Raw genomic sequence first — 26,178 nt, 5'->3', positions numbered from 1 at the left:
AAGAAGGATAAGAGGTTACACTGGATCACGAATTTAGCGAGAGTCAGCAATGTGGATGTTGTCACAAGAAAAGCCAATGCTATTTTGGGTTGCGTTAAGAAAAGCATTCTACATAAGTCACAGGAGAGGACAACTCTGCTCTGCTCAACACTGGTTAGGTCTCAGCTGGAATAATGTGTCCATTTCTGGCTTCTTACATTAAGAAGGATGCAGAGAAACTGGAGAGGATCCAATGACAAAAATTAAAAAAGAAGCTGGAAAGCAAGCCATAAGAGGAAAGGTTGGGAGAATCAGGTATGGTTAGTTTGAAGGATGAGGGGGTGAAGGGGTGGGGAAGAGGAAGGAGAAGGTATCAGTTTTCAAGTACTTGAAAGGCTGCTAGAAAGATAAGGGAGGAAAAATCATACATTCTTTCTTGGAGCAAGACAATTGGCTGAGATTTAGTTTAGATCTTGGGAAAAAAACTTCCTAACTTTAAGGACAGGATAACAGAACAAGCTATCTAGGAAAACTATGGAACTTTCACCAGAAACTTTGAAGAAGAGGCTAGATATGCATCTGTCTAGAAAGTGAATCTTGAATCAGTTCAAGGGTGTTGAATTATCTCCCTTCCAAGCTTAGATTCTATTCCAGGACAAAATGGAAGATGAGTAAAATCAAAACAAGTAGAAAACAAGAAAACAGATTAACCGACAAACTAAATTTAAAAATCCAGGATGGCCCAGGGATTATCTACACAGGGAGAAAAAGAGTACGACAGGAGGGCAAAGAGGTGGAAACCGTCAGGAAAACTTCCAACCCATCTACTTAAGACAAGTGAAAAGAAACCCTTAAGAAACCCACATGGGATAGGAAGGGATATCAGATTTTGTACTTGAGTATTGTATTTTTATTACACAGCCAAGAAAGGCAGTCCCACACACAACAGTATTTTGAGAAGTATCTACTGAACAGGGCCTGGAGACTACAGATGCTTCTGGTAAGGGAGGAAATGCCCACTATTTGGGGATATTTTTAGAAGGTCTGAAGAGCATATCCAAAGCCTCTGAAACCAGTCTGGGGGCCAGTTGCTGAAACCTGTTCAATTTAGTTTTACCCTCAAAAGGAAAGGGAGAAGGAAGACAGATTATAGAGTCAACATCCAAGAGACTGGCAAAGCACTCTGATTTACTATCCAGATATCTAGGTACCTGCTGGAAAAAATTGCCCATTGTCTTGTTAATGCCTTGTGATAAATACAGCTAATCTTTCAAAAGTCTGGTCAAGTAACCTTTTCTGGTCATCAATACCTTATTTTGTTAAGAAAACTAGTTTAAACTATCCCAAAAACTCATAATAACAATGGCATATCTAGAGCACTAAATCGTTTTAAATATAGGTAAAGTCTCTTAGGGCAAGATAGCCAATAAGGAGCTACCCATTTATTTGTGCTGATGGAACAAGGGACTGTAAATGCACACTTTTTTCATTTTATAAAAAACAAAAAAGAAGGATAAAATGACAAAAACTGTATGTGTATGATTCCAACGTATTAACACAGAAGAGGAAAAACAAGTGTGTACACATACTAAAACAACAAGGAAGTTTCTAATAAAAAAGAAGAACCATTGCTGCATTCTGTTTCCACTCATAACTATCACTGAGCTATTTATTTTAAATGTTTCATGAAACATTTAATTATTTTATTGCTAGCAAGAGGTACCGAGTTAATAACCCAAAAAGGTAATCTTCTACTTACACACAGAACAGATACAGAATGCTAGTTATAGTAATGCCAGCTTCCTTCATATTAATCTACAAATGATTCTAAACACCGAGAGAGAAGAATTTCTAGAGTTGAGAGACCACATGGCCATAGCCCATTCAATAACCAACCTCCCTGCTGGGACAATAAACAAGCCTGCTAATTACTGCCAACTATCATGCTGCTTTCTCTACAGGAAAGCGAACTTAAAATCAACAAGCTTATTGCACATAGACCACCAAAACAATAAGATAAAGCAAGAAAATCTTATCTGGTTTGATTTGAGAAACAACCTGATGTTGAAAGCCTTTCACAGCATCTGATGAAGTGAACTCCAGTTCACAAAAGCTTCTGCTCTATATATAGACCAAGACATAAGGTGAGTCTCTCTACTCTGCTTTCTGCCTGCTTTCAGACTAATGCAGCTAACTACCTCTCTCTAGTGAAAGGTTTACCATCCCATTTTATCATCATCAAAAAAAAGCCTATTACAACATTTTCAATAAATTAGCAACAGCCTAGTGATTACCAATATATGTTCATCTATTTTCAATGACAAAGAAATAGCTATAAAAATTAGGAAAAAAAAATCAGAATTTAAAGTTTAACCAACCAGCACACACCAAAGTTGCATGTATAAATCATTGTTCACAGACATACAGACAGAGTGCAGTTAGCACCTCTATTATAAACCCAGATTTTCAAGTTTAGATATCTTGGCTCTTTAAAACTTCCGTGGGTGAAGCTTGGCATACGATTGCTGTCTAGATGTAGATTGCAAATGTTTTTAATAGAAAAGCTTTTCATATTTGAAAAAAAAAAAATCATTAATTTCCCTTCCTCTCCCTCTGAAAAATCACAATTTGGAAGATTTTTTAAAATTAGGAAAAGTTTTAAAGTGTTCAATCCCAAAGACATTCAAGTACAGTACAAAACCTACAGCTGCCTTAATAAAAGGTAAAGCAGCCAACCCAGCATAAAAACTCCTAAAAATGTATTAGTGCAATGACAACATACAAATCCAATAAAACTCCAAATGAAAGTGAAAGCCAAGCTCTATAGTTAGATCAGTGGGAGCCAACCTTTTTGGCAGGCATGTCACAAATTAGCCCAACACCTTCCATGGGTGCCACTCCAATCCCCTTCCCTGCCAGACTGGCTGCTCTGCTTTCTACTCCCAACCCTCTGTGCTTCCTATCTAATCTGCTACTTTGTTTTCTGTCTCCTGCCTGTGCTCCATGTCCTATGTACTACAGCTACTCCTCGCTTAACGTTGTTATGTTCTTGAAAAATGTGACAAAGCGAAACAATGTTAAGTGAATCCAATTACATCATAGTAGTTACTTACTAGCAGGTGGCGGCCAAACAACGTTATAACCGAACATTGCATGACTTTAAACGAGTATGTTCTCTAATAGATCAGTGACGTAATAACAAAACAACATTAACCAGGACGATATTAAGTGAGAAGTACCTGTACTATGGTGCATGTCTCCTCCCTACTCTGCCACATGCTACACACACACACAGGCTGCTCATGCCAGTTGTGGCACACGTGCTAGTTTAAGTATATATTTCTTCTCTTGTTTGCTTTATGTTCTGGTAGTTGTCATGTTCACAGTACCTATGCATATCCACTGGTGTCTATTTCTATGAAGCAAAGAAGAAAATTCTAATAGACTTGTGTGATAATATTTCACCAGTATTACCTAAATGTATTTACTCAGCTGTCTGATAACTCTGCTTTACACTGAGATGGTCACTTTTAGCCAGCGGGAATTTAAGGATATTTTTCATATATTAACTTCCAACAGAATAGGTTATGGTGAAGCTGCTTAGAAATTATTTTTCTAAGCAAATTTAAAGGTCCTGACATCCCCCAATGTTGGTTTCACAAACCAGAGACACCAGGTTTGTACAGGTGTGCAAGTTTAAAAGGAATAAAATGGAGCTAGTGTAGCAAGAACAAGGGTCTAAACCTTCTCTCTCAAGAAATTATTCAATCCTTCAAATCCCTTCTGAGTCTGGCTCTTCTAAAAATGTTATGCTGAGGGAGCAGTGCCTTTTGGAAATCTGAGAAAGTTCCATTAATTTCTTAGAAAATGAACACTTTGACTTATACCTGCATTTTACATGCAGTTGATTCATCCATCCAAAGGAGAGTATTTTATATGACAGGGTGACTCCATATGGAAAATGATCCTAAATGGGAAAGGTAGGTAACAGGATCTGGCAGTGTCTCTGAACATCTTGCACATTTAAACAGGATTCCAATCACTGAACCATTCTGAAATATTTTACAAAAGCTTCATGTTTTGTTTTGAGAAATTCTTTAAACAGACTTGGCTAACCTGCAGCTCAATCTGTAAATATTTAAGGGGAAAACCTCAAGGAGAAGATTGTAGCTTGTTAAAATACATGCTTGAATTTCCAAGCAAGATTAAACTTAAAAATAAATACAGAAAAAGTAAGAAAGTGTGGAAACGTGCAGTACAATCACCCAAACAACTACAAGTCTGCCCATACATCATCAAGCATAGGATATTAAAAAAAAAAAAAAGCAACGCTTTTCTCAAGACAACAATAATTAGAAAACTAAGAAGTGCTTTAACTATGCTATGTGACCCTCTTTGATAAACTTATTGTAGACTCACTATATAGCATCAGTTTTCAAATAAAAGTGCATCCTTTTTAAAATACCTAAAAAATTCACTCCTGATATTTTTACGACTATGTGCCACCCTGGGAAAATTGATAGCTTTCTTTTCCTTCAGAAAAGTGGTCAAACTTAGAACACCTGTGCCAAAGCATACAGGTTTGCAAATATAAAACCATTCTGAAACTTCAGAAAAAAAAGTACCTAGCAACTGTATTTGAAAATGTTAACAGTTTAGGCAAAAACTAGGGTACTTACATGATAGGTTGTGTAGTTCATCACAAGAATTACACATATGAAAATACAAACATCCTAAACCAAAGCCAGAATTCTTCAACTTCACAAGTTAGACAAGCCAAGTAGAAAGCTGGATTAACAGTATTAATACATTTGCTTAAGAATTCTTCATAAAAAGGTCTAGCTTGCATGCTAAAACTAAAGTCATGATCATATTTTTAGTTTTAGGCTGAAAAAAGTTAAAATTGATTTTAAGACCATCTAATACAAACTTAGCACCTTTTAATGGTTTTATCTGCATAGAATTTTCATAGCAAAATGGATGGATAGAATAAATAAGGAAGAGGTCCTAGAATTGGCACTACCCTCTCACAATATTAGTACAGGAGAAGCTACAGACAGCTGGGACATCTTTTCAGAATGCTTTAAAATAAACAATCAACTCATTGTCAATCCTAGGTCAAGATACAGGGAACTGTATCTACAAACACATCCCAAGCACAACAACACTAAAGCAGCATTAATATAAAATATGTGCAAAAAATGAGCCCAGGATAGGTGCCATTTGAGCACAAACCAACTACAGGAGCTTCCTCAGCCTGACAAAGGATATTTGTACCTGATAGCTTGCAAAGAAGAATTTTTCCAACTATTTGAGTTGGTCTAAGAAAAGATCATCAGATTTACCCAAGGAACCCTGTCTGTCATAAGTAGAAGGAATCATTTATCTGGTCTTTAAAATATAGCCACTTCAAAGAGGGAAGAGCAAACAAAAATAAATGAAGGTTTTGTAAAGAATCATACCTGCTACTATGGTAGGGACTGCGAGATCATTAAGGCCTATGAAGACCAGCTAAAAACCCTAAGAAGTCAATGTTCTGTGAAAGATCTTCATGAAGGAAACATCGTTACCGCATTTCAGTAGAATAAATGGATGATTTGACTCTACAGTGATTCAAATCTCTACTGTATATTGGCAATTGGGATATTCTTCCCAAACTCAAAAAGGTAGCTTAGTTTTACTACTGCTGCCTATATTCTGCCAAGCAGAATATACTTCAAAACACTGGAAAACCAGGGTTAACATTTTGCATATGCACTTCAATTATTAACTGGCTCACACTAACAATCAAGTAGGCTAACATAACAAACAATTCTTGTTACTCAAACTGGCGTCATTGTAATGAGCTCCAAATTAATCTCATCTGTACACAAGAATCACTAATCTTATTTTGTGCCAATTGAATTTTTAATCAGAATAGAGTGAATCATACGTTTTTTTTTAATACATTTCTAATAGTTGCCAACCAAAATGAATAAACACTGCAAAGGGGGAGAACTTTTCTATTTACACCCTGGGAATCTGATTTTTATTATATACACACACAAAAAGAAAGAAATGTATATCTGTAGTTTACCACAGTATTTAAAAAAATGAAAATAAAAGCATACACATTTATTTCTAAAACACTTTGATCTTCCCTACTTCCTTCCACTCCATAATTTTAAAGCATTTTGCCAAGCCTTCATTTGTAGCAACCAAGCAACATAAAATAAAAGGTTGATACCGTCTCGGACATCTCTCAGACATACACATAAAAAAACTCTGGCATGGGAAGCCCACTTTGTCCAGGTGTAGTAGTTGATTTTACAAAATACACAGTGATGTGTATTATCTTTTAATGCAGAACTGAGTCACAACTGCAGAATGTCAAACTGCAGTAACTTCAGTTTTTGTAAATGAAAGATACAGTAGCACATCTAAGTCATTAAGAGCTCAAATCATGCAAAATGCTAAAGCATTCTGACCCCCAATTGGTCAGAACAGTTAATCTGCTTTTATCTAACATGATGTTAAACACTTTGCTGAATCGGTGCTTAAAACCTTGCCCTACCTGCAGAAATTTCAGAATATTCATTCAGAAAGCTCGGTATGATTTTTTGGTGTCCTTTTAGCATCTTGTAAAGAAAGCAGAAGCTTAAAGTAGAACACAACTTATTTTTAAAAGCTGTTATTCCTGACATCCTGTATTAGCTGTTTAGTGAAGCAATTCCTAGCAACGATACGTGTTCTTTTCGGATTGCTGTAGTGAAGGTCACTCTCAGTTTATAGAAAGTAGATGAATTTGTGGAAGTCATCCGCTGTCCTCTCATTCAACTTTCCATTGGCAAATTTACTGAAAGCCATGCAAGAATCATATGAGGTCAAGGAATCTAGAGTATCCAGTGCTTGTAGTTTTTAGGCAAGTTGCAATGTATGACACCACTCATATGGCAACATTTGACGGCATGTCATGAAACGAACTGCTAAGGCAGCTGTGGTCATTCAAAGAACAGCTTCGTATCTGCTGTCTTCTGGAATTCTGCTACATTTGCTATTTGTTTAAGGAGTCTTTGGACTGCATTTACTTCAATGCTTCTGTTCCTTCAATTTGACAGCCAGAAACTACTACAAAAAAGTATAAAGAATTGCTTAAAAATTGAAGCGTTTCATTATATAATTATGTGCAGTCTGTTAACCAAGCTTTTCCTATAGCCAGCGGGTAAAATATCCTACTAATCTTGAAGAACAACTTTGCATTAAAGGAGCTAATCAAGTGCTAATTGTAGCAACAATACACACATACATACATATTTGTGAGAAACTATGTGTATGCTACATTTCTAACAATACAAGGAACTTCACTAAGTGGAGGCAAGGCAGAATAGGGGGGCTCCAGGAACGGGACAAGGACAACTTTCAAAGGTAACACACTTACGTAGTAAACATTGCTGGAGTGCAGCACACTAAAGAACAGGTGTTGATTTGTGGAGGTTTCTAATTAATTTAAATATCAGACATGTTAAGTAATTAGTATCTTGTAGGTGTCATGAAAGAAATAGGCCTTCAGGAAATGATGTCAACTAAGGGAGAAGAGGAACTTTGCAGTCAACGTAGAAAGGATGCCTGTGTATTGGAAGTGACATGTATGAAAGCATGCAGGAGCCTGTGAGAGAAGCACACAAAAAGAGCATCAAAGCTGGTATTCATGGTAAAAGCCATTAGTAAGCAAGATGATAAGCAAAAAAGGTGAATAAAGCAAGGAGAAGCTTGCAAAGGGATTCAACAGCAGTTCCCAACCTGCGTGTTGCAACCTCAAAGTGGGTCACAACATCAGTAGATGGAGTCATGGGGGAGAGGGGCTGTGGGCTGGAAATGAAGGGCCATACTGAGGAAAAGTTTGGGAAGCACTGGATTAAAAGTTTGGGTTGGTATCGCTATGTACTTGTTTAACATTAGAAACATGGCAGGTATACGTGATGTATATATGGTATGGTTAGTCAAAATACAGATTCCTGTTGTACTGGCTTACTTATCAATAGCTTTTATATGAATAGCCCCTCTTCAAGGTGTGAAGAATTCCCTTCAAGAGCTTCTTTTGCTTCTGAGATACCTTTGTTGCACTTTTCATTTTTCTTTTTATTACACAAAAATGTTAGTCTTTAGTTTGTACACTGACAGTTAGACAAACCTTTAACTGACGTTGCGATAAGTACCATTAAGAAAATTGGAATATTACAAACAAACAGAGAAGAACTGTAAATGAATTAAAGTAGGCAACCACTGATCCCCTGAATCACAGTGTATGCATAAAAGGTCTAATCAGGTGCCTGATGAATTAAAGACTGATAAAAAATGTCAGACTTCACTTATTACAACACATATTCTATAACTTCTCTGAAGGACATAATAAATAAAATACAATGGGTGCTAGATTATTACATCTTGCCTGGGAACATAAAGAATTTGACAATTAATGAGACAGTCCTAAAATAGGGATAGCAGCCCATTATTAAATCAAATTCCTGAACAGATGTAACAATACAAAGCTATTTAAATCTATATAAGTAATTAATTTTGTTTCTCTCTATGGTATACACACATCTTAAACTGTGAATAAAAAAATACTTTCCCCTTTTTGTGATGTTTATTTTTTATTCTTTAGTGTTCTGGAAGCAAGTGAAAGAGAAATTGGTATTTTCAGTTTTATGCCTCCCTGCCTTGAGTTCACAAGTGTCTTTGTCAAGATACAGAAACACTAATTCTAGAGAAATCTAAATGAAACATCCCAAAATACACAGCTTTTGCTAGCTCATTTTAGCAATGATCTGAACCAAATGAAACTCAACCTTCAGTATGAAATAGCATCTCTAACTAATTAGCCTCTCTGATGTACCATAGCAAGAGACAACATTTTCAGTGTCACAACCGCATCTTTTCCAGGATTGCAGAAGTGCAGGTACAGTATTACAGGGACATAGGATAGCTGAAAAGAGAACACACTAGTAGGAATGGAATAAGGACCAATAACAAGCCCACGCTGAATTTTTGCAACCTACTGCTGACAAATGCATGCATTTCTCATGCATTCATGACTAAAAGATACCTCAATGTTTTTATCATCATTCATCAAGTGAATAAAACCAGCTACAAGCAACAGTCAGCAAACTACAAAATCTTTACGGAAAACTTAGTTATTTCAATCTCGACTCCCACTGGGCAGGAAAGTTACTAGAGCGTTAAACAAAAGGCATGTTCTTCTGACTGGAGAAACACCTTAATGTGATGTATTACATGTATACAACCAAAGTTCACTTATGAACTGAACAGATTATCATTATAGGCAAATTTAAGTACCTAGTACTTCATATTTAGATAATTTATATCAATTTTCATATTAACAACACTTTGTAACAAATTATTGTCTACCTAATGGGTTGATTTTTATTATTTTTCCGCTCCAAAGCTTGCTCCTGTTTTGACTGCAGTACCACTTCACTGTAAGAATAAATTTTAGAGTCCTGTCTGACAAGTGTCCACAGTACATCTCCACCTGGTTTCTCCTCTTGCTGGTATTAATATGGTACCAAAAGAACAGCACAACCCAATTTCTAAGCATTAAATGTTTTAAAGGTAAGAACGAAGCTTAATCCTGTGCTGTAAAGAAGCAAATATTGGAAATTATCAAGTGCTAAGTAGATAAAATATTTTCTTTAAAATAGACACTCTGAACGGGTATTTACTACAGACAAGATATGGGGCCTCCAATGTCTTGTCTTGATTTAAAGTTGATTTCATAAAATTTATTTTTATTTAATGTTTCAATCATTACAGCAGGAGAAAATGTCTATATGTTCACAAGAGAGTCAAATACAGATTAAAATTATTCTGCATTGTTAGTAAATTCCTATTATTAAACTGTTCCATAAGCCTCTCCAGCATATCATGACCACATAAAACACTGAAGGTGTACTCACATGCAAAGCAGAGGGATCTGGCAGGAATTCAGCATCCTCTCCAAAGATAAAATCCGGTGGTAGCTCTGGATAGTGGGCATTAAAAATTATATCCCCTGAAATGCAAGTAAAAAAATATACTGTTTATTTCCACTTTGTACTCCCCAATCCTAAATGCTACAATGAAAAAAAAAAAACAACGAACCTCTTTTATTTAACAAAATTCATATGAAAGACGCAAGTATCAGATGCATTGATGATAAAGTTAATTGAAAATGCACTACAGAAACATATTATTACTTGGATTGTCATTGGTTATGCCACAGGCAAAGCCTCAAAACAATTCAGTTAGAAAAGGAGCTCTGTAAAAAAGCACCTTCTTTATAGCAACACATTATATTAAAATATTTGTAACCAACATGTTTTGCTCCCTTTATTTTTATGAGTCACATTTATTTACTGAAGAAAACCTATTGATTTTACACAGGTGCTCAGATATTATGGTGATGGATGGAAGTATAAAACCCTAAGACAGATGGGAAACCAAGTTTTTGTTACAGTTAACACTTCAGAGTGAATACAGAAAAAGGAAACTGAAAACAATTCTGCCTCAAGCATCATCACAAAACTGTCAGCTATGTTCCATTTCCAGAATCCCTATTACTGAACATGGTGTAAGAGTCAGAAAACAGCTTAATTGATGTAGCTTTTCAGTGCTGACGGTTGTGCAGAAAAAAAAAAAATCATCCTTGGCATTATAAACAGAACATGTTAGATCCGAACATCTGAGACAAAAAAAAAATATAAAACTACTAAAACATTTTTTTTTAATCGCATCACTTCCTATAATCCATATTCTTGACTTAGATGCAGATTATATTCAGAGTCAGGGCTTTCCACAGATAGGACCATTGCAAATTAATTAGTGGCACTGTCCTTCAATTATGTAGTCATTTTTCCCAATGAACACAATTTGGGGGCAGAACAGCTAAGCTCAATGGGTGTCAGCTTAACTAGCCAGATCCTAATTAAATGGAACACAATACAATGGAGATATTAAAGATCTGTGCTAAATGTTATTTTTTTCCTGCTTATTAATGGTAGGTAGAAGTAAAAAAAGGGGATCAGTCTGACTGAGTACTCATCTTACCAATGTTGGTTGCAAAGCATGAAAGATGAAGGTTTTTAAACAGTACATTTCAAATTACAGTGGAAAGAAACTTCTAAATGTGCTTAACTGAAAAGTTTCCAGAGATCAAGATGTGGTCATCAATATGAACTTACGTAGAAATAAAGTGAGCTAAATAGGAGCAAAAAACCGTCTTAAAAAGAAACTACATTCAGTACTACTATTCTGCATCTGAACTGCTCTGTTCCCTTCGTGATGACACATGAAGGATAGCTCCACGACCCTCAATGTGTAAAGTAGATTTATGGGGCAGGAAGAATAAAAAAAGGAGCTGGCAGTGAAAGCTTTTTATTATTGTGTTCTACTACTTGTATAAAGGATACATAAGCATAGTAAAATGGCAGAATGTGGAGTAATATATATGGGGGGGGGAGAAAGAGAGGGAGAGAATACACTCCCCCCCTGCCCCCACACATGTTTTCTGTATTTCAAAATTTGTGTAGGAATTTAATGCTGGTGAAAGTACTGGATTTACAAACCCTGCAAACTGATGTCTTCTATTCATCTAGGGGCCAGGCACAACATTTTCATAGATGTTAGGGGCTGGAAGGGACCTTGCGAGATCATCGAGTTCAGCCCCCCTGCCATAGGCAGGAAGTCTGCCTGGGTCAAATGATCCCAATGAGATAAATATCCAGATGCCTTTTGAAGGAATCCAGAGTAGGTGTTTGCACCACTTCTGGGGGGAGTCTGTTCCAGACCCTGGGCACACAGACTGTACATAAGCTTTTTCCTATGTCCAGTCTAAATCAGCCTTCCAGGAGTTTATGGCCATTAGACTTTGTTATGCCTTGGGGAGCTCTGGTGAACATCTGTTCTCCCAGGTCCTGATGCACACCTCTTATATACTTATAGGCTGCCACCAAGTCCCCGCTGAGCCTTCTCTTCTCCAGGCTGAAGAGTCCCAAGTCCCTCAGACTCTCCTCATAAGGCTTGCCCTCTTGGCCTTTGATCATATGGGTGGCTCTACTTTGGACTCTTTCAAGCTTATCCACGTCCCTCCTAAAGTGGGGGGCCCAAAACTGGATGCAGTTCTCCAGCTGCAGCCTCACTAAGGCCAAGTAAAGTGGGAGCATGACATCCCTAGTTTTGCTCGAGATGCATCAGTGGATGCATGCCAGAGTTTGCTTTGTTTTGCCAGCTATGGCACCACATTGGTGGCTCATATTCATTCTTGAGGTCAATCAAGCCCCCAAAGTCTCTTTTGGTCATGATGCTAGCGAGTGTAGCATTGCCGAGCCTATAAGTATGCTGCTGATTCTTCCTCCCAAGGTGGGGCACACTGCACTTCTCTATGTTGAAGGCCATCAGGTTTTGGTCCGCCCACCTTGCGAGTGTGTCCAGGTTGGTCAGTAACCCCAGCCTGTCTTCCAGCGTGAACGCTTTCCTCCATAGTTTAGTATCGTCCACAAAGTTTGCCAGCCCGCATCTGATGCCTGAATCCAGATTATTAATGAAGATATTGAAGAGAACTGGCCTGAGTACTGAGCCCTGAGGGATGCCACTGGTCACCCTGCACCACGTTGATTTGCTCCCATCAACTAGTATTTCTTTGGGTCTGACCCCGGAGCCAGTTTCCCAGCCATTGGACCATGTGATGGTCGAGGCCGCAGCTCCCCAGCTTAACCATGAGGACATCATGAAAGACCAAAGTCAAAGGATTTCTTGAAATCCAACTATACATCAACCTAGTCTCCCTTGTCCAGGCAATATATCACCTGGTCATAGAAGGAGATGAGGTTGGTCAGGCAAGACCTACCAGTAAAAAAACCATGTTGGCTGGCATTCAGAAGGGTGCCTTCTGTTAGCCTGTTGCTGACGGATCTCTTGATGATTTTCTCCAAGATCTTTCCAGGGATGGACGTCAGACTGACTGGCCTGTAATTCCCTGGATCCTCCTTCCTTCCTTTCTTGAAGATTGGGACCGTGTTGGCTCTTTTCCAGTCTTCCGGAACCTTACCGAGCACCAACAATTTTCAGATATCTTCACCACAGGGTTCACTATGATGTCCATCAGCTCCTTCAAGACACTTAGGTGCATTTCATCCGGGGTCACTGACTTTTGGATGTTTAGCCTCTCAAGGCGTTCCCTCACCTTATCGATGTCAATTGTGGGCCTGCCTCCCACTCCCTGGGTGTTTTGCATCCAGTCTGACAGTATGACCTCCGTGGATGGGTGGAAGACTGAGGCAAAGTAATCGTTTAGGAGATTGGCCTTTTTTTGGCTGTCAGATGTCAGCTGCCCCATTTGATTTTGCAGGGGTCCAATGTTGCCTTTGTTCTTTCTCCAACTTCCCACATATCTGAAGAAGGACTTTTTGTTGTCCTTCATTTCTGTGGCTAGCCTGAGTTCAGTTTCTGCCTGGGCTTTTCTGGACTACTCTCTACATGTGCGGGCTAGTGCTGAGTAGTCTTCCTTGGTGATGCTTCCCATTTTCCTTTTGGCACAGGCTTCTCCTTTAAGTTTTGGAAGGTCCAACAGTTCCCTGTTTAGCCAAGGGGGCTTCCCTGCCTGCTGACTGCATTTCTTGTGGGACAGAATGGACGTCCCTTGCGCTTCAAGGATTGCATTCTTAAGGAATAACCATCCTCGTGGACTCCCCTTTGTAAGGGGCCATGGCCTCTTAGTGCCTGACTGACCAATCTTCTGAGTTTGTGAAAGTCAGCCTTCCCAAAGCTGAGAATTTCTGTTTTACTGAGGGGTTTGCCCGCCCTGCGTTGGACAGAAAAAGTGATCAGTTCATGGTTGCTGTCACCAAGCTCCCCCTTGATCCTCAGATTGCTCACCAGATTGCCCCCTTTGGCCAGAACCAGATCCAGCAGTGCCTCTCCCCATGTCGGCCCGTAGACCTCTTGCGTTAGGTAAAGGTCATCAATGAAAGCAAAAAAGCTAAGTGACCAGTCAGCTTTGGCCATGTGCTCTTCCTACAAGATGTCAGGGAGGTTGAAGTCCTCCATGACGATCATGCATCAGAACCATGCAGCCTCAGCCATTTCCCTACTGAATTCGCAGTCCAGCTCTTCTTCTTGGTGGGGACGTCTATAATAGACTCCTACAAGTATATCTCCTTCCCCATGCTCTCCCCATATTTTAACCCAGAGGGTCTCAAGATGCCTTTCATGGTTAGTGATCTCAGTCTGAAGGGAAGTGTACTGCTCCTTGACAGAGCTACACCCCATTCCTCTTCCTAATACAGTCTTTCTTGTACAGGGTATAGCCTTCTATAGGACCAGTCCTAGGTGGAATCCCACCAGGTCTCCATTATCCCTATGAAGTCATAATTTTTATTGCACAAGAGAAGGGCCAGTTCCTCTTGCTTGTTTCCCAAGCTCCTGGTGTTTGCATACAGGCAGTTGAGTCTGTCATGGGAAGCCCTGGGCTTCCTTATGTGATGGGACATGACCTTTCCTTGGGTTCTCGAAGGAGTGGGTTCCCTTGGGCTACCTAAGTTATTTCTACTGTGGTTGACATGACCTGGGCTAGAACTGTTAGTTGACTGCCTATTCCCCAGCGATCTTAAAGCCCTGTCGAGTAGGTCAGCCATTCTGGCTGAGAAGAGTTTCTTCCCTTTCTGGGTGAGGTGGAGACCATCCCTTCCCAGCAATCTGTTAGCTCTCTCACTGAAGTGCAACCCGTGGTCAAAGAAGCTGAGCCCCTCGTGATAGCACCATTGCCGGAGTCTTCTGCTCACCTCACTGATGCACCTTGACCTCCGGGGCCTGTGACCTGTAGGGTTGAGGAAAAAATTATCTGTGCCCCCAGCCCCCTGAGTCCTGTAGTCACGCATGACCCGGCCAGGATTATTTCATGCTGTATCATTTGTGCCCACGTAGATGAGTAGCATGGGATGGTGGTCGGAGGGTTGAATGAGTTTGGGGATCCCCTTGGTCACATCCAGGACATGAACCCCAGGGAGGCAGAAGACCTCATGGGCTAAGGAGTCAGGGTGACAGCACTCCCTCAGGAGGGGTTCGCCTACCACAATTACTCTGCATCTTCTAGGCACAGTTGCTGGTGGTCCTCCATTCTCACATGCTAGAGCCAGGTGCTTGGCTGGCTGTCCTGATGTGAGGGGTTCAAAATGGTTGTGCAGCTCCAAGGGGGTGGTCACCCTGGTGCAGTGCCTCCTTGGGCCAGAGACTACCTTCACCCAGACAACCCCTAGCTGGACTGTATGGCAGCTCTTTATTTCCTCCATCAGCCATCCAGTGGAGAGCCTGGAAGCAGGCGTCTAGTTCCTGCTCTGCATCTCTAATGGTGCGCAGCCACCACACTGTTGCCTGGAACTCCCTGATCTGGCACATCAGGACCTCCACCATTAAGCACATCCCACAAGGGGAGGTGTCAGTGCTCCCACACCTAGCTGCCTGCATCTGAGCCAGGCAGCCTCCACAGGAAGCCAGGGGCTCCGTCTGAGTGGAGGCCGGGGCTGTGGTCCTGCCCGGGTAGGGGCAGGGACTGCAGACTCTGTTTGGGTAGAAGCCAGAATCATGGGCTCCATTTGTGTGGAGACCCTGGTGGTACCAGAGCAGGGAAGTTCAGGTGCATGGACAACAAGAAGGAGCTTTAACCACTAAATTTCTGCAGATGTTTCAGTGCTGATCAAGAGACACTGATTCCAGAGGAAGCGCGAATGGAACACTGGAATATGATCAAATAATCCTAGGTTGAATTCCTGGGTCTGACTAGCTGGATGACTGGGTAAGTAAACTCTCTTCTCTTTGCTTTATTTCCTACCATTGGTAAAACCAGGATGATGGCACATACGTTTAGTATAAACACACCGAGTTTTATCCATAGAACTGACCAGTCTTATATGGGGCCGAGAGAGTTCAGTCGCAATAGCTTTCAGTATTAGGTCTCCCTGCCAAATACTGAACAACAGGATTTTCTTTTCTTTAATGAATCTGAATACCTTTTCACTGGAAACTTAAAGTACAAACTATCAAACTCACATACTAGTCACCAAACCACCATTACATGGAAATAATGTTAATGTACTATCCTTTCAAAGCTGGATTTGAAACAGTGACCTTGAGTGAAAAATCATGAGGTTAGCTTAAATCCAATTACAATCCCCCCACAACCCTCAAGCCTGAGGTTCTTTATTTATCATTTTGTTTCTAAGCTTTCATCGTTTGTATTTTCAAGCTTTTCACTGCAACCACAAAAGGTCAGAATTTCTTTTATTTTTAATCAAAACTTCTTATGCAAACTTAACTTTAACAGTTGTGCTTACCAAAATCCCACATACCACCAAATTACTAGGGCTGACAAATGATTTTAAAAATTGCAATTAATTGCAAGATTAAAAAATAGTCACAATTAGTCACAATTTTAATTGCATAGTTAAACAATAGTTAGCACCCCTCCTTCCCCCCCACCCCCAGCAGCCCACAGTCTGTGTGCCCTGTGGCTCCTCCCCGCCACCACCAAGAGCACACAGCTTCAGCCCCAACCCCAGCCTCTCCTGCTCCTGCTCTGGACTTAACCTGGCCAGAGCAGACCAGCTGGAACCCATGTGAACAGCCCTGACCACAGCCTGCCCTGTGCCTGCTCCAAACTCACCTGTCCATGCTGAGCAGTGGCAGCAGCCAGGCAGAAGCTATTGCTCAGCATGGAATAAAAGCAGCCATTCTTGCTGTTGGCCCGTCTTGCTGCAGCTGCGTGGAGCCCATTCCCAGGCTGCCCTGCAGCTCCTCTGCACTGCCACCACAGCCCCTCTGGGTGCCCCAGACGCAGTGGTGACAGCACCAGAGAGGAGTCACAGGACAGCCCAGGAGAGGTTTCTGGGCAGCTGCAACAAGAAACGCCATGCAGCAGTGAGGGAGAGGGGCCACTTTTCCTCTGTGCTGAGTAGCAGCTTCTGCCTGCCCACTGCCGCTTCTTAGCATGGGTAGGTGAGTCACGGAGCAGGCCGGGGTCAGGGTTGTGCGTGTGGGTTCTGGTTGGTCCAGAGCTGGTCCACTCCACTGGACAAAATGATGTGCAGAATTAATGCAATTAAAAAAATTAATGCGTTAATTTGTTTTTGTGTTAATCATGTAAGTTAACTGTGATTAACTGGCAGCCCTATAAATTACAAATATCACAGGGCTTGTGATGAAAAAAAATCAAGAGTGGAAACTGATTAGTAAATTTAATACCGCTTGAAATTTTTCTCCTCTAATCAGCAGAGAGCTGGCCATGAACAGATGTGCTTTGTAATGTGCCCCAAGTGCCTTCAAACAGTGGTGGTATAGATGCACACAGCCAAAGAATGAATTAAGTTCTTAAAAAATGACTCTTGAAAAAAATTAGGACTTTTTAAAAGCACTTCATTTTGAAGTGCTTCCTGAAACTTCTGTATACTCCAGCAGCTTCTGTATACTTCAGCATTTCACAGCATTTTGTGCCTTGGTCCCATTTCTCTTTACCTTTTGTCTTCTTCCTGCTTAATTGCTGGCTTAGTTGGGTCTGTAAGACACCTAAGTTGAAGAAGTGGAGTTTTATACTTTGCTCTGAGAGCAGTGAGATTTAGTACAACAGAAGTCATCTCTGCAGGTAAACTCAATGTCCAAGAAAGTTCAGTCCTATGTTCACATGAGATTCACCAAGTAAAGCCAACAGATTTACAGTTCCTGAGAAAAATACACTGTAGTTCCATAAATAACAAAACATCTACAGAAACCCCAGAGCTTGCTGTGATAACATCTGATTTTCTACTCTATTTGTAAATGGAAATTAAAGTTCTCAGACAAAATAGAAAATGTAATTCTCAACTGGAGTCTTGAAGTAGGTAAACAGAAAATGACAAAGAGGACCATTCCAGATTAGGGGACCTTCACAAAAAACCTTAAATTGACATAGGATATTAAGTGAAAGCTAGATAATTACCTACTGGATGAAGAAGTAAAAAAATCTGTATGAAGGAAATTGCAACAACTCTAGCTGGAAGAAAGAAGAGTGTAATTATGATTTGGGAAACCAATGGACTGTTTGAGGAAAGGCATGATGTGTACTCGAACTCCTTCATGAATTTAAGCAAGTTCCGGCAACATTCTACATATGCTGGAGTCTGCCACAGTAGTCATTGTGAGAGGTGAACTCAGTACTGTGAATTAAGTAGTGAGAGTCAATACATCTCAGTTAATTTATCCTAATCTAACCCTTTTGCGAACTCACCATGAGACCCAATAACCTTAGGAACTGTCTGTGTTTTTTTAATTCTCTTTTAATAGGGCTTATTGCTAAAGTTTCTCTTTTAAAAAGTGTCCAAATGTTACTGTTTCCATAAAGTAATTGACATTTCCCAGTAGTTTAATGTAGGTATTATATGGGGTCTAAACAACATACAAAGGTACAAAATAAACCAGAAAGAAAGTTGTATAACAACCGGTTAGTCAGACGTGCAGTCGTTTCCAAATTTTTCATTACAGAAAACTAAAATTAAGCCCCATATTATTAACAGGTCACAATCCAATTAAGACTGCAGATTCATGCTATTGTAGTTGCCTGCTTCTAATTAAGACAACAGAGCACCATTTAATGAATCATTAATACCAACTTCTTCAGCACTATCAGCACTCCCCAAGGTCTCCTTGTCTTCTAGGCAAATGCTCACCCTAAGCTTACTCTGTTTAAACAGTCACACCTGCTATAATCATAATTTATATGTAGTTCACAAAAAATGTGCATGGATCAGAAAGGACACAATAAAAATTAACTGATTTTTCTAACTTTGGTATGTTTATGTGAAATGAATATAAAAACAACACAGAAAAGTTTACTTTTGTTCCATAATATTATGGGCTATTTTATATTGCTAACAATTTGCAGACCCCTAAAAATTTTTGAATGGAGGTACGGATCTCTTCGGAAATTTTGAATGGTGGTGCAGACCCCTATGAATTGTAAGTGTGGGTATTCACACGCTTCTGATTACGGGATCTGTGAAAGATGACCATGTTGAATCTGCAGACCCCCACAGGTCCACAGACCATAGGTTCAAAGCCTGCTCAAAGTAATTGAAATAAAGAATACTTTTTTCTACATTATACTGTGTATTAAGCTCTGTTGAAAAACCAGGTCATCATATTGATGTTGCCCACACTGTTCCTAGTTCACTTTTTCCAACTGTATATATCTTATAATTTCATATCTAACTGAATGTATAAAATCCTTAGGGTCAGAAGCACATTTTCTATTTTGCTTTGGGAAATACAAAGTACAGCTTTAGCCACCAACAGCAGGAACTTTATAGCAGCAAAACATACTGTAAAAAGGTGTTCTGTGCTCAGGAATTTTCCCCTCATCGTGTGCACTACAGTTTTGGTAAATTCTTTTTAAGTACTACCCAGTGAAATTAAAATAAAAAATGAACCTTTTGGTTATCCAGGTCACAATATTCAAAGTAGCAATGATTCCTCACACTTAAAAGCATGTAATCAACAACAATGGTCTACTTTGTTCAGGAGAGCTGGCAAATCTTACGTTATTTAGATGACATAAATATTACTGTCAGATATAGGAACACATTTATTGCATATAAGATTCTAAAAGGCACTTTTAGAATCTTGAGTTCCCATTTCTGTGGAATAACATTAAAACATGTATTACAGAATCAATATTGCAGATTTTTTCCCAAAATCTTCTTATACTCTGATCCTCCCAACCCTCCCCCACACCTGCATCTTGGCTCGTATCTACCTCCACAGTCTGTGGCTCCTGTCTCTTTTCCCTTTCTCTTGATTCCTACCCCTTTACTCCTCAGTCCCACCCTCTTACTCCTACAATACTTCCAGTATCTTCCCCATCTATCACCCCATCTGTTTCCTTTATTGCCTACTGACTGCCTAGGCACTACATTGAGAGGAACAGTTTCCCTGATCTCAGTTCCTATGCCCAGCACCACATTAGCTCTTCAAAGCTGGAGTATGTAGTCACAAAGTTCTACTCAAATCCTCCAGTCCTGGGTTGGAGCATACCCAGTACAGACAACATTACCTGCCAAACCATAATAAGCCTCTACTAAGTTCGTGAAAACCACAATTTTTGAAGGCTTGTGACTTGGGTAGATTTGAGTGGATTTTCATAGGGAAAAATAAAGCCATATTCCTATCCCTAGGGTGAACGCACTGCCAAATTTCAAGGCCTTACTCCTAAGTATAGAAGTGCTTGGGCTTCTCAAAACTATTGACCCTGTTTCACTCTCTGAAACAGCTGTTCCATTTTTATTATATTGAATAAATAATGTGGCAAATAACCCACATGTGAACTCTCAACCCAAACCTTTAAAGCTATAAACACCTGAAAGCATGGTTTTATAAATGGACTCTGTTGGGCAACCTTAACTACAGACACTGTTACCAGCTACACTCAATTAATTTAGTAATATCAGTTCCTTAATAGCTCTTTTCAGATGTTCACTTACTGAGATACTAATGAGTTTTCAGTAATTCTCAGAATTAACTTCCATTTATTGTCCCCTCTTTCTAGTAGTTCCTTCCTCCTCACTTTAAAAATCTCCACCTTCTCGTTCATTTTTCTCTCCCTCCATTCTCAACTTTTGCTCTTTTTCTCCCAATCCTCTCCCTATTTTTCAGTTTACTTCTATTGTCTTTTTCTCTCCATTAACTCTTTAACTGCTTATAACACCCCTGCACACCTCTTTTATAAATGTGGGTAGTGATGGCAAAAAGAAGCTAATGTGGGATGGAGATAAGAGGAATCTATGCCATGAAGAAGGGTGTCTTGTGCTCCCTCCATTTCCTACAAAAGCAAAAACCTGATCCTCTGCCTAGTCCCACAGGACCTCATCAGAAGCAGAAGCAGATGAAGTTTGCCCCCACCCCTTTTTTCCCCACTATCACATTTTCCAGATGAGTGGTACCATTAGAAATATGCAGCTGGAAGGACCATTCCTGTCTTCTTCCACTTCAGTATGATCTTACACTCATGGGGCTGACAACTACCTGTGGATGAATCGGTGTGCTAAAATCCTAAAGTAGATCTGAACACCACAGTTTAAGATTATACAGTGATTGGTGATAACTAGCTAGTTTAAATTATGAAAGTGTAACTCCATATTTCTCAATTCTGTTTTTACCTGCCACCACACCCTGAATTGGGAAACCGCTGTCAATGAGTTGATGGTAGAGTCACATGCTGACAAACAGTGCATCCACAACTTTCGCACTTGAAAGACCATATGCATTTCATCACCTTTACAGATTTGGTGGTTAAAGCTTACTTCAGTAGGATTTCAATTCCAGCTAAATTAATAAAGATTTTTAAACTGTTCTGATAAAGTGATTTGAGGTCAAGAATTAATTTAGAAGAAAAATTAGAAGAAAAAGATGTATCCATTGATGCATCATGAGGAGGTCCAAGGAGGTGATCCTCCCCTTCCATGCAACACTGGTCAGGCTACAGTTGGACTACTGTGTCCAGTTCTGGGCGCTGCACTTCAGGAGGGATGTGGCCAGCATCGAGAGGGTCCAGAGGAGGGCCACTGGCATGATTCATAGATTCATAGATGTTAGGGTCGGAAGCGACCTCAATAGATCATCGAGTCCGACCCCCTGCCTAGGCAGGAAAGAGTGCTGGGTCTAGATGACCCCAGCTAGATGCATATCCAACCTCCTCTTGAAGATCCCCAGGGTAGGGGAGAGCACCACCTCCCTTGGGAGCCCATTCCAGACCTTGGCCACTCGAACTGTGAAGAAGTTCTTCCTAATGTCCAGTCTAAATCTGCTCTCTGCTAGCTTGTGGCCATTATTTTTTGTAACCCCTGGGGGTGCCTTGGTGAATAAAACCTCACCAATTCCCTTCTGTGCCCCTGTGATAAACTTATAAGCAGCCACAAGGTTGCCTCTCAACCTTCTCTTGTGGAGGCTGAAAAGGTCCAGGTTCTCTAGTCTCTCCTCGTAGGGCTTGGTCTGCAGGCCCTTAACCATACGAGTGGCCCTTCTCTGGACCCTCTCCAGGTTATCCGCATCCCTCTTGAATTGCGGTGCCCAGAATTGCACGCAGTATTCCAACTGTGGTCTGACCAGCGCCCGATAGAGGGGAAGTATCACCTCCTTGGATCTATTCGTCATGCATCTGCTGATGCACGATAAAGTGCCATTGGCTTTTCTGATGGCTTTGTCACACTGATCAGGGGGCAGCAGGGCAGGCCCTACAAGGAGAGGCTACCAAACCTGAACCTGTTCAGCCTTTACAAGAGAAGGCTGAGAGGGGATCTAGTGGCCGTCCATAAACTTACCAGGGGGGACCAGAGGGGAATGGGTGACACCCTGTTCCCCTGAGCACCTCCCGGAGTAACAAGGAATAACGGCCACAAGTTGATTGAGAGTAGGTTCAGGCTAGACATCAGGAGTCACTACTTCACAGTCAGGGCAGCCAGGATCTGGAACCAGCTTCCAAGGGAAGTGGTGCTGGATCCTACCTTAGGGGTCTTTAAAAGGAGGCTTGATAACTACCTGGCTGGGGTCATATGAGCTTAAATTTACCAGGGGTCATATGAGCCTAGTATTCATTCCTGCCCAGGGCAGGGGGTCAGACTTGATGATCTGCTCAGATCCCTTCCAACCCTACATCTATGAATCTATGAAAAGCATACTATACACATCTTCTGCTTTTCAATATCCTACAGTACCATTCTATGTCTGTTTTCCTTCTTCACTCAAACAGCATTTAGTCTCAAAATATTTGACCTTATAGGCTTTTAAAGAAAGAACTAAGATGACATCAAGAGACAGAAAAATGCAAAGATTTAAGTTTTAATGTCAGTCTCTATTTATCTTCCTATTCTAATCTGTTCTCTAAAATGCATAATGAATCTAATGAATGAGTAATAGTTGATTCTAAGCAAGCTATGGGTAGCTTTGAAACTAAGAGGTTCTTTACATACTTATGGATCTATTCTACAGAAGCCTATTTTATATCCATTTTTTTCCCCACTTACCACTCAACCTTTTTGGCTTTTGACTTTTCTTTGCAATTTTAAAAGTGAAGCTAAAACTGAATGGAGTTACTCTGACTGTGCTAAAAGAATTCAAGTTCCCTACTTAACCCACAGAATAGGTACAACACAGAGTACCCATTGTCAAGTTACCCTGACAATGTCCCATCAGCATTACTTTTCTAGAAAAACAAACAATAGGGATGGAAGATTCTCAATTTCCATTTTCAGTCAATGGCCCAAAGTACCAGTCAGCACGAGTTTAGTCCTAAATATATACTGTACTGTGGACATCTGTATCCAACAGGGGCCTAGAAAGAAACCAATTAATTTCATGCTGACCACCAAAAAGCTGAGATACTGAAAGAATTCAATCCATTTCATTTATCAAAAGGATTTTATTATGGAGTACAAGTACTTTCACAAAGAGAGAGTACACACCAGGTTGAACATGGATCGACTACACATCACTCCAGATTTCAGGAAAACAAATATACTGCCCCTTTATTAATTTTACACACACACACACACACACACACACACACACACACAGAGTTCTACATATGTATGTGTAGAACCGTCTCATCTGTCTATTCAATGCACTAATGACCAAATCATTTATCTTCTCCATGGCCTCACACACCCACAGCAGTATCCTTATTGGTGAGTTGGCACAAGCAGGCAAAGTCCCAGGAATGCCCAAGGCACAAAATGAATAAGAATGAGATTATATGTATTTATTACTGGAAAAGGCTACAGATGTAGCTCCTTTTCTGCTACTGGTGTTGCTGCTACTAGATAGTTTCCCTCCCCACCAAAGGCAAGAAAATAGGAAGCTCTGGGAGGAGTCTCACACTAATTTCTTGAGGCTGGGGTCTGTCCCATCTAAGAGGCTGTCTGTAGGGTTGCTATAGGACATCCACTTACCCAGGCACAATCAGTAATTATATTTAGTAAGCAAATTAGACACAGACACACCTATTAATTAGAGTTTGTCAAGCAGAAATCAGGAAGAACTGAAAAACTTACACAGAGACAATCCAGTATGTAGAAAGACTATGATGATTTTAATTCTCACCTTACTTCACCTATTCTCAGAAGGTATGTGACTCAAAGTACAAGAACAGTGCAAGCATTAGGTAAAATAGGCATTCTCTGAATTTCTGAATAGTGTAGATCACATCTTAATACAAAGTCAGTCCTGTATTGGCATGGTCATCCTTCTCAGTTATGACTAAATCACTACTCTTGTTTGCAATCACATATCATCCCTGTTGCAATTAAGGAAATTGCTTATATGGGAAATATTGGGAATGCACATTTGAAGTCTTTTAGAGTAATTTAGCAGCTTTAAAAAGGAGCTGAGCCATTTCTGTGAATGATGAGAAAACATTCAAGCCGACCACAGATAAAGTGCTGTGGTGGAGGAATGAAACAATTTTACACATTTTTACAAGAGGAAACACAGACACGCTACTTGATATATCTACATGAAATCAAAAGTGCGACATCAGTAGGACATCATTGATTCTAAACAATCCATGTTACAGCCTAGAAATAGCAGAAGCCTCACTTAACCCCCATCTGCCGCTGAAGTGGGGAAAACCAACCGAAAAAAGGAAATGTTAAAAGGTGAATATTAGATTTAATACTATCTTATTCTGTACCGCAACACAAAGAGCTAAATTTTGTTCTCTACTCTGCACGGGAGTACTTTCTGCTATTCAGCTCTCCCTACAAATATTCCCAGTAAAATACCCTCCACTTCCTAGCTTAAAAAATTACATATTTGAAGGTTTCCCCTATGAAAACTGTCCACAGAATCATGAAGGGGCATGAAAAAGCAGCAGTGCAAGACACCTCCTCTACAGGGGCTTCTAGTTCCTCCCAGCTCTGCCTAGTTCATGTTCCAAAAAACGGAATCCAAGACCTTTACATGACAGAACACTGCTCTGTCCTTAGAATCCAAGGGTATCTTCAGCACCTCATTAGTGCCCAGTGATTTCTGCATTACCTATTAATGACATGCTCTTGTGTCCTAACAGGATATATTTTATAATGTTTACAAGAGAGGGGGAAAAAAAGACATGGTTTCAAATATGAAACGCTCTTAAAATCAACTGCGAGTTTAAGAACCACTTACAAATTTGAGTATTCTAAGAACCAATTAACACTACTACTGTACAACAAAAATACTTCTCAATTAAAGCTCTGGCGGATGCAGCAAGAGATCCTATGTTTGGAGGAAGGGGGGGTTACAAATAGTGCATTTCATTTGTTTGTTAGTATACTGTGAGGATCCCCTGAATAAGCCAAGTGATACAGGTCCATTTGGCCAGATATAGGCATTAAACTTTTACCAATATAAATGACCAGATACTGGTCTACACCTGTAACAGAACAGAAGTTTGGCATATACAGACTGGTTTAAAAATGGCAGAACCTGGACTAATATTTCCCCCCCATACTTCCCAAAGGGCAAATGTGTGTTCTGTTTGCTACCAAGCTAAACTATGCCACTAACAGAAAACCGCACAACTCAGATCAATTCTGGCATGGGCTTTTTGAATGTCTGTACCTAGCCTTTGTGTCTTCGTGAAGGCTGCGTAGTCAAGACATTTGGAACTATGATAAATGTGAGTACTGTAGTGGTTAATTTGTCTTGTTAGTGAGACGGTAGAGTTGAGCTGTGTGGCCAAGACCATAAAAGTCAGCTGGCTGGTAAACTCCTGAGTAGATTAACAGGAATGCCAAGCAGAAGTTCTGGAGTGGGTTTATGGGAGGGAATAATAGATTTCTTACATTTTAGGAATGGCTATACACCAAGGAGCAGATACAGAGAATAATGAAGCACCTGCTGTAATCTACTTTGGGTAAGCTGCGTTTCCCTTTCCGCTAGAAGTCAGAAGAAAGTTTCAGTGCATTCAGGAATACAGAAGTGAAAGCTTCAAATCCTGTACAGCATCCAAGAAAAGGAAAATTTCTTGAACTGCCAGGGTCAGAAATCGAAGCCAGAGCAACAACGTGCAAAGGAAAGCTCTGGTGATAAGGAAAACACAGAAAATAGAAACAAAATAAATGGACAGCAATTTTTGACCAAAAGAGGAAATAAAAAACAGCCAAGAAA

At 40.2% G+C, this 26,178-nt stretch overlaps 1 protein-coding gene across 1 annotated transcript in view; it reads right to left on the bottom strand.

The window, feature by feature from the left end:
* Positions 1-26,178, bottom strand: part of BABAM2 (BRISC and BRCA1 A complex member 2) — a 302,496-nt gene that overhangs the window by 238,448 nt on the left and 37,870 nt on the right. The window contains exon 4 of the mRNA XM_014598025.3: positions 9,936-10,030. Coding sequence (XP_014453511.1) covers positions 9,936-10,030 — 95 coding nt within the window. The remainder of the gene's footprint in view (positions 1-9,935; positions 10,031-26,178) is intronic.

Source organism: Alligator mississippiensis, chromosome 1, assembly GCF_030867095.1.
Source record: "Alligator mississippiensis isolate rAllMis1 chromosome 1, rAllMis1, whole genome shotgun sequence".
Lineage (NCBI taxonomy): Eukaryota > Metazoa > Chordata > Crocodylia > Alligatoridae > Alligator > Alligator mississippiensis.
Note: the sequence above shows the minus strand (reverse complement) of the source record. Positions and strands in the feature narration are given on the sequence as shown.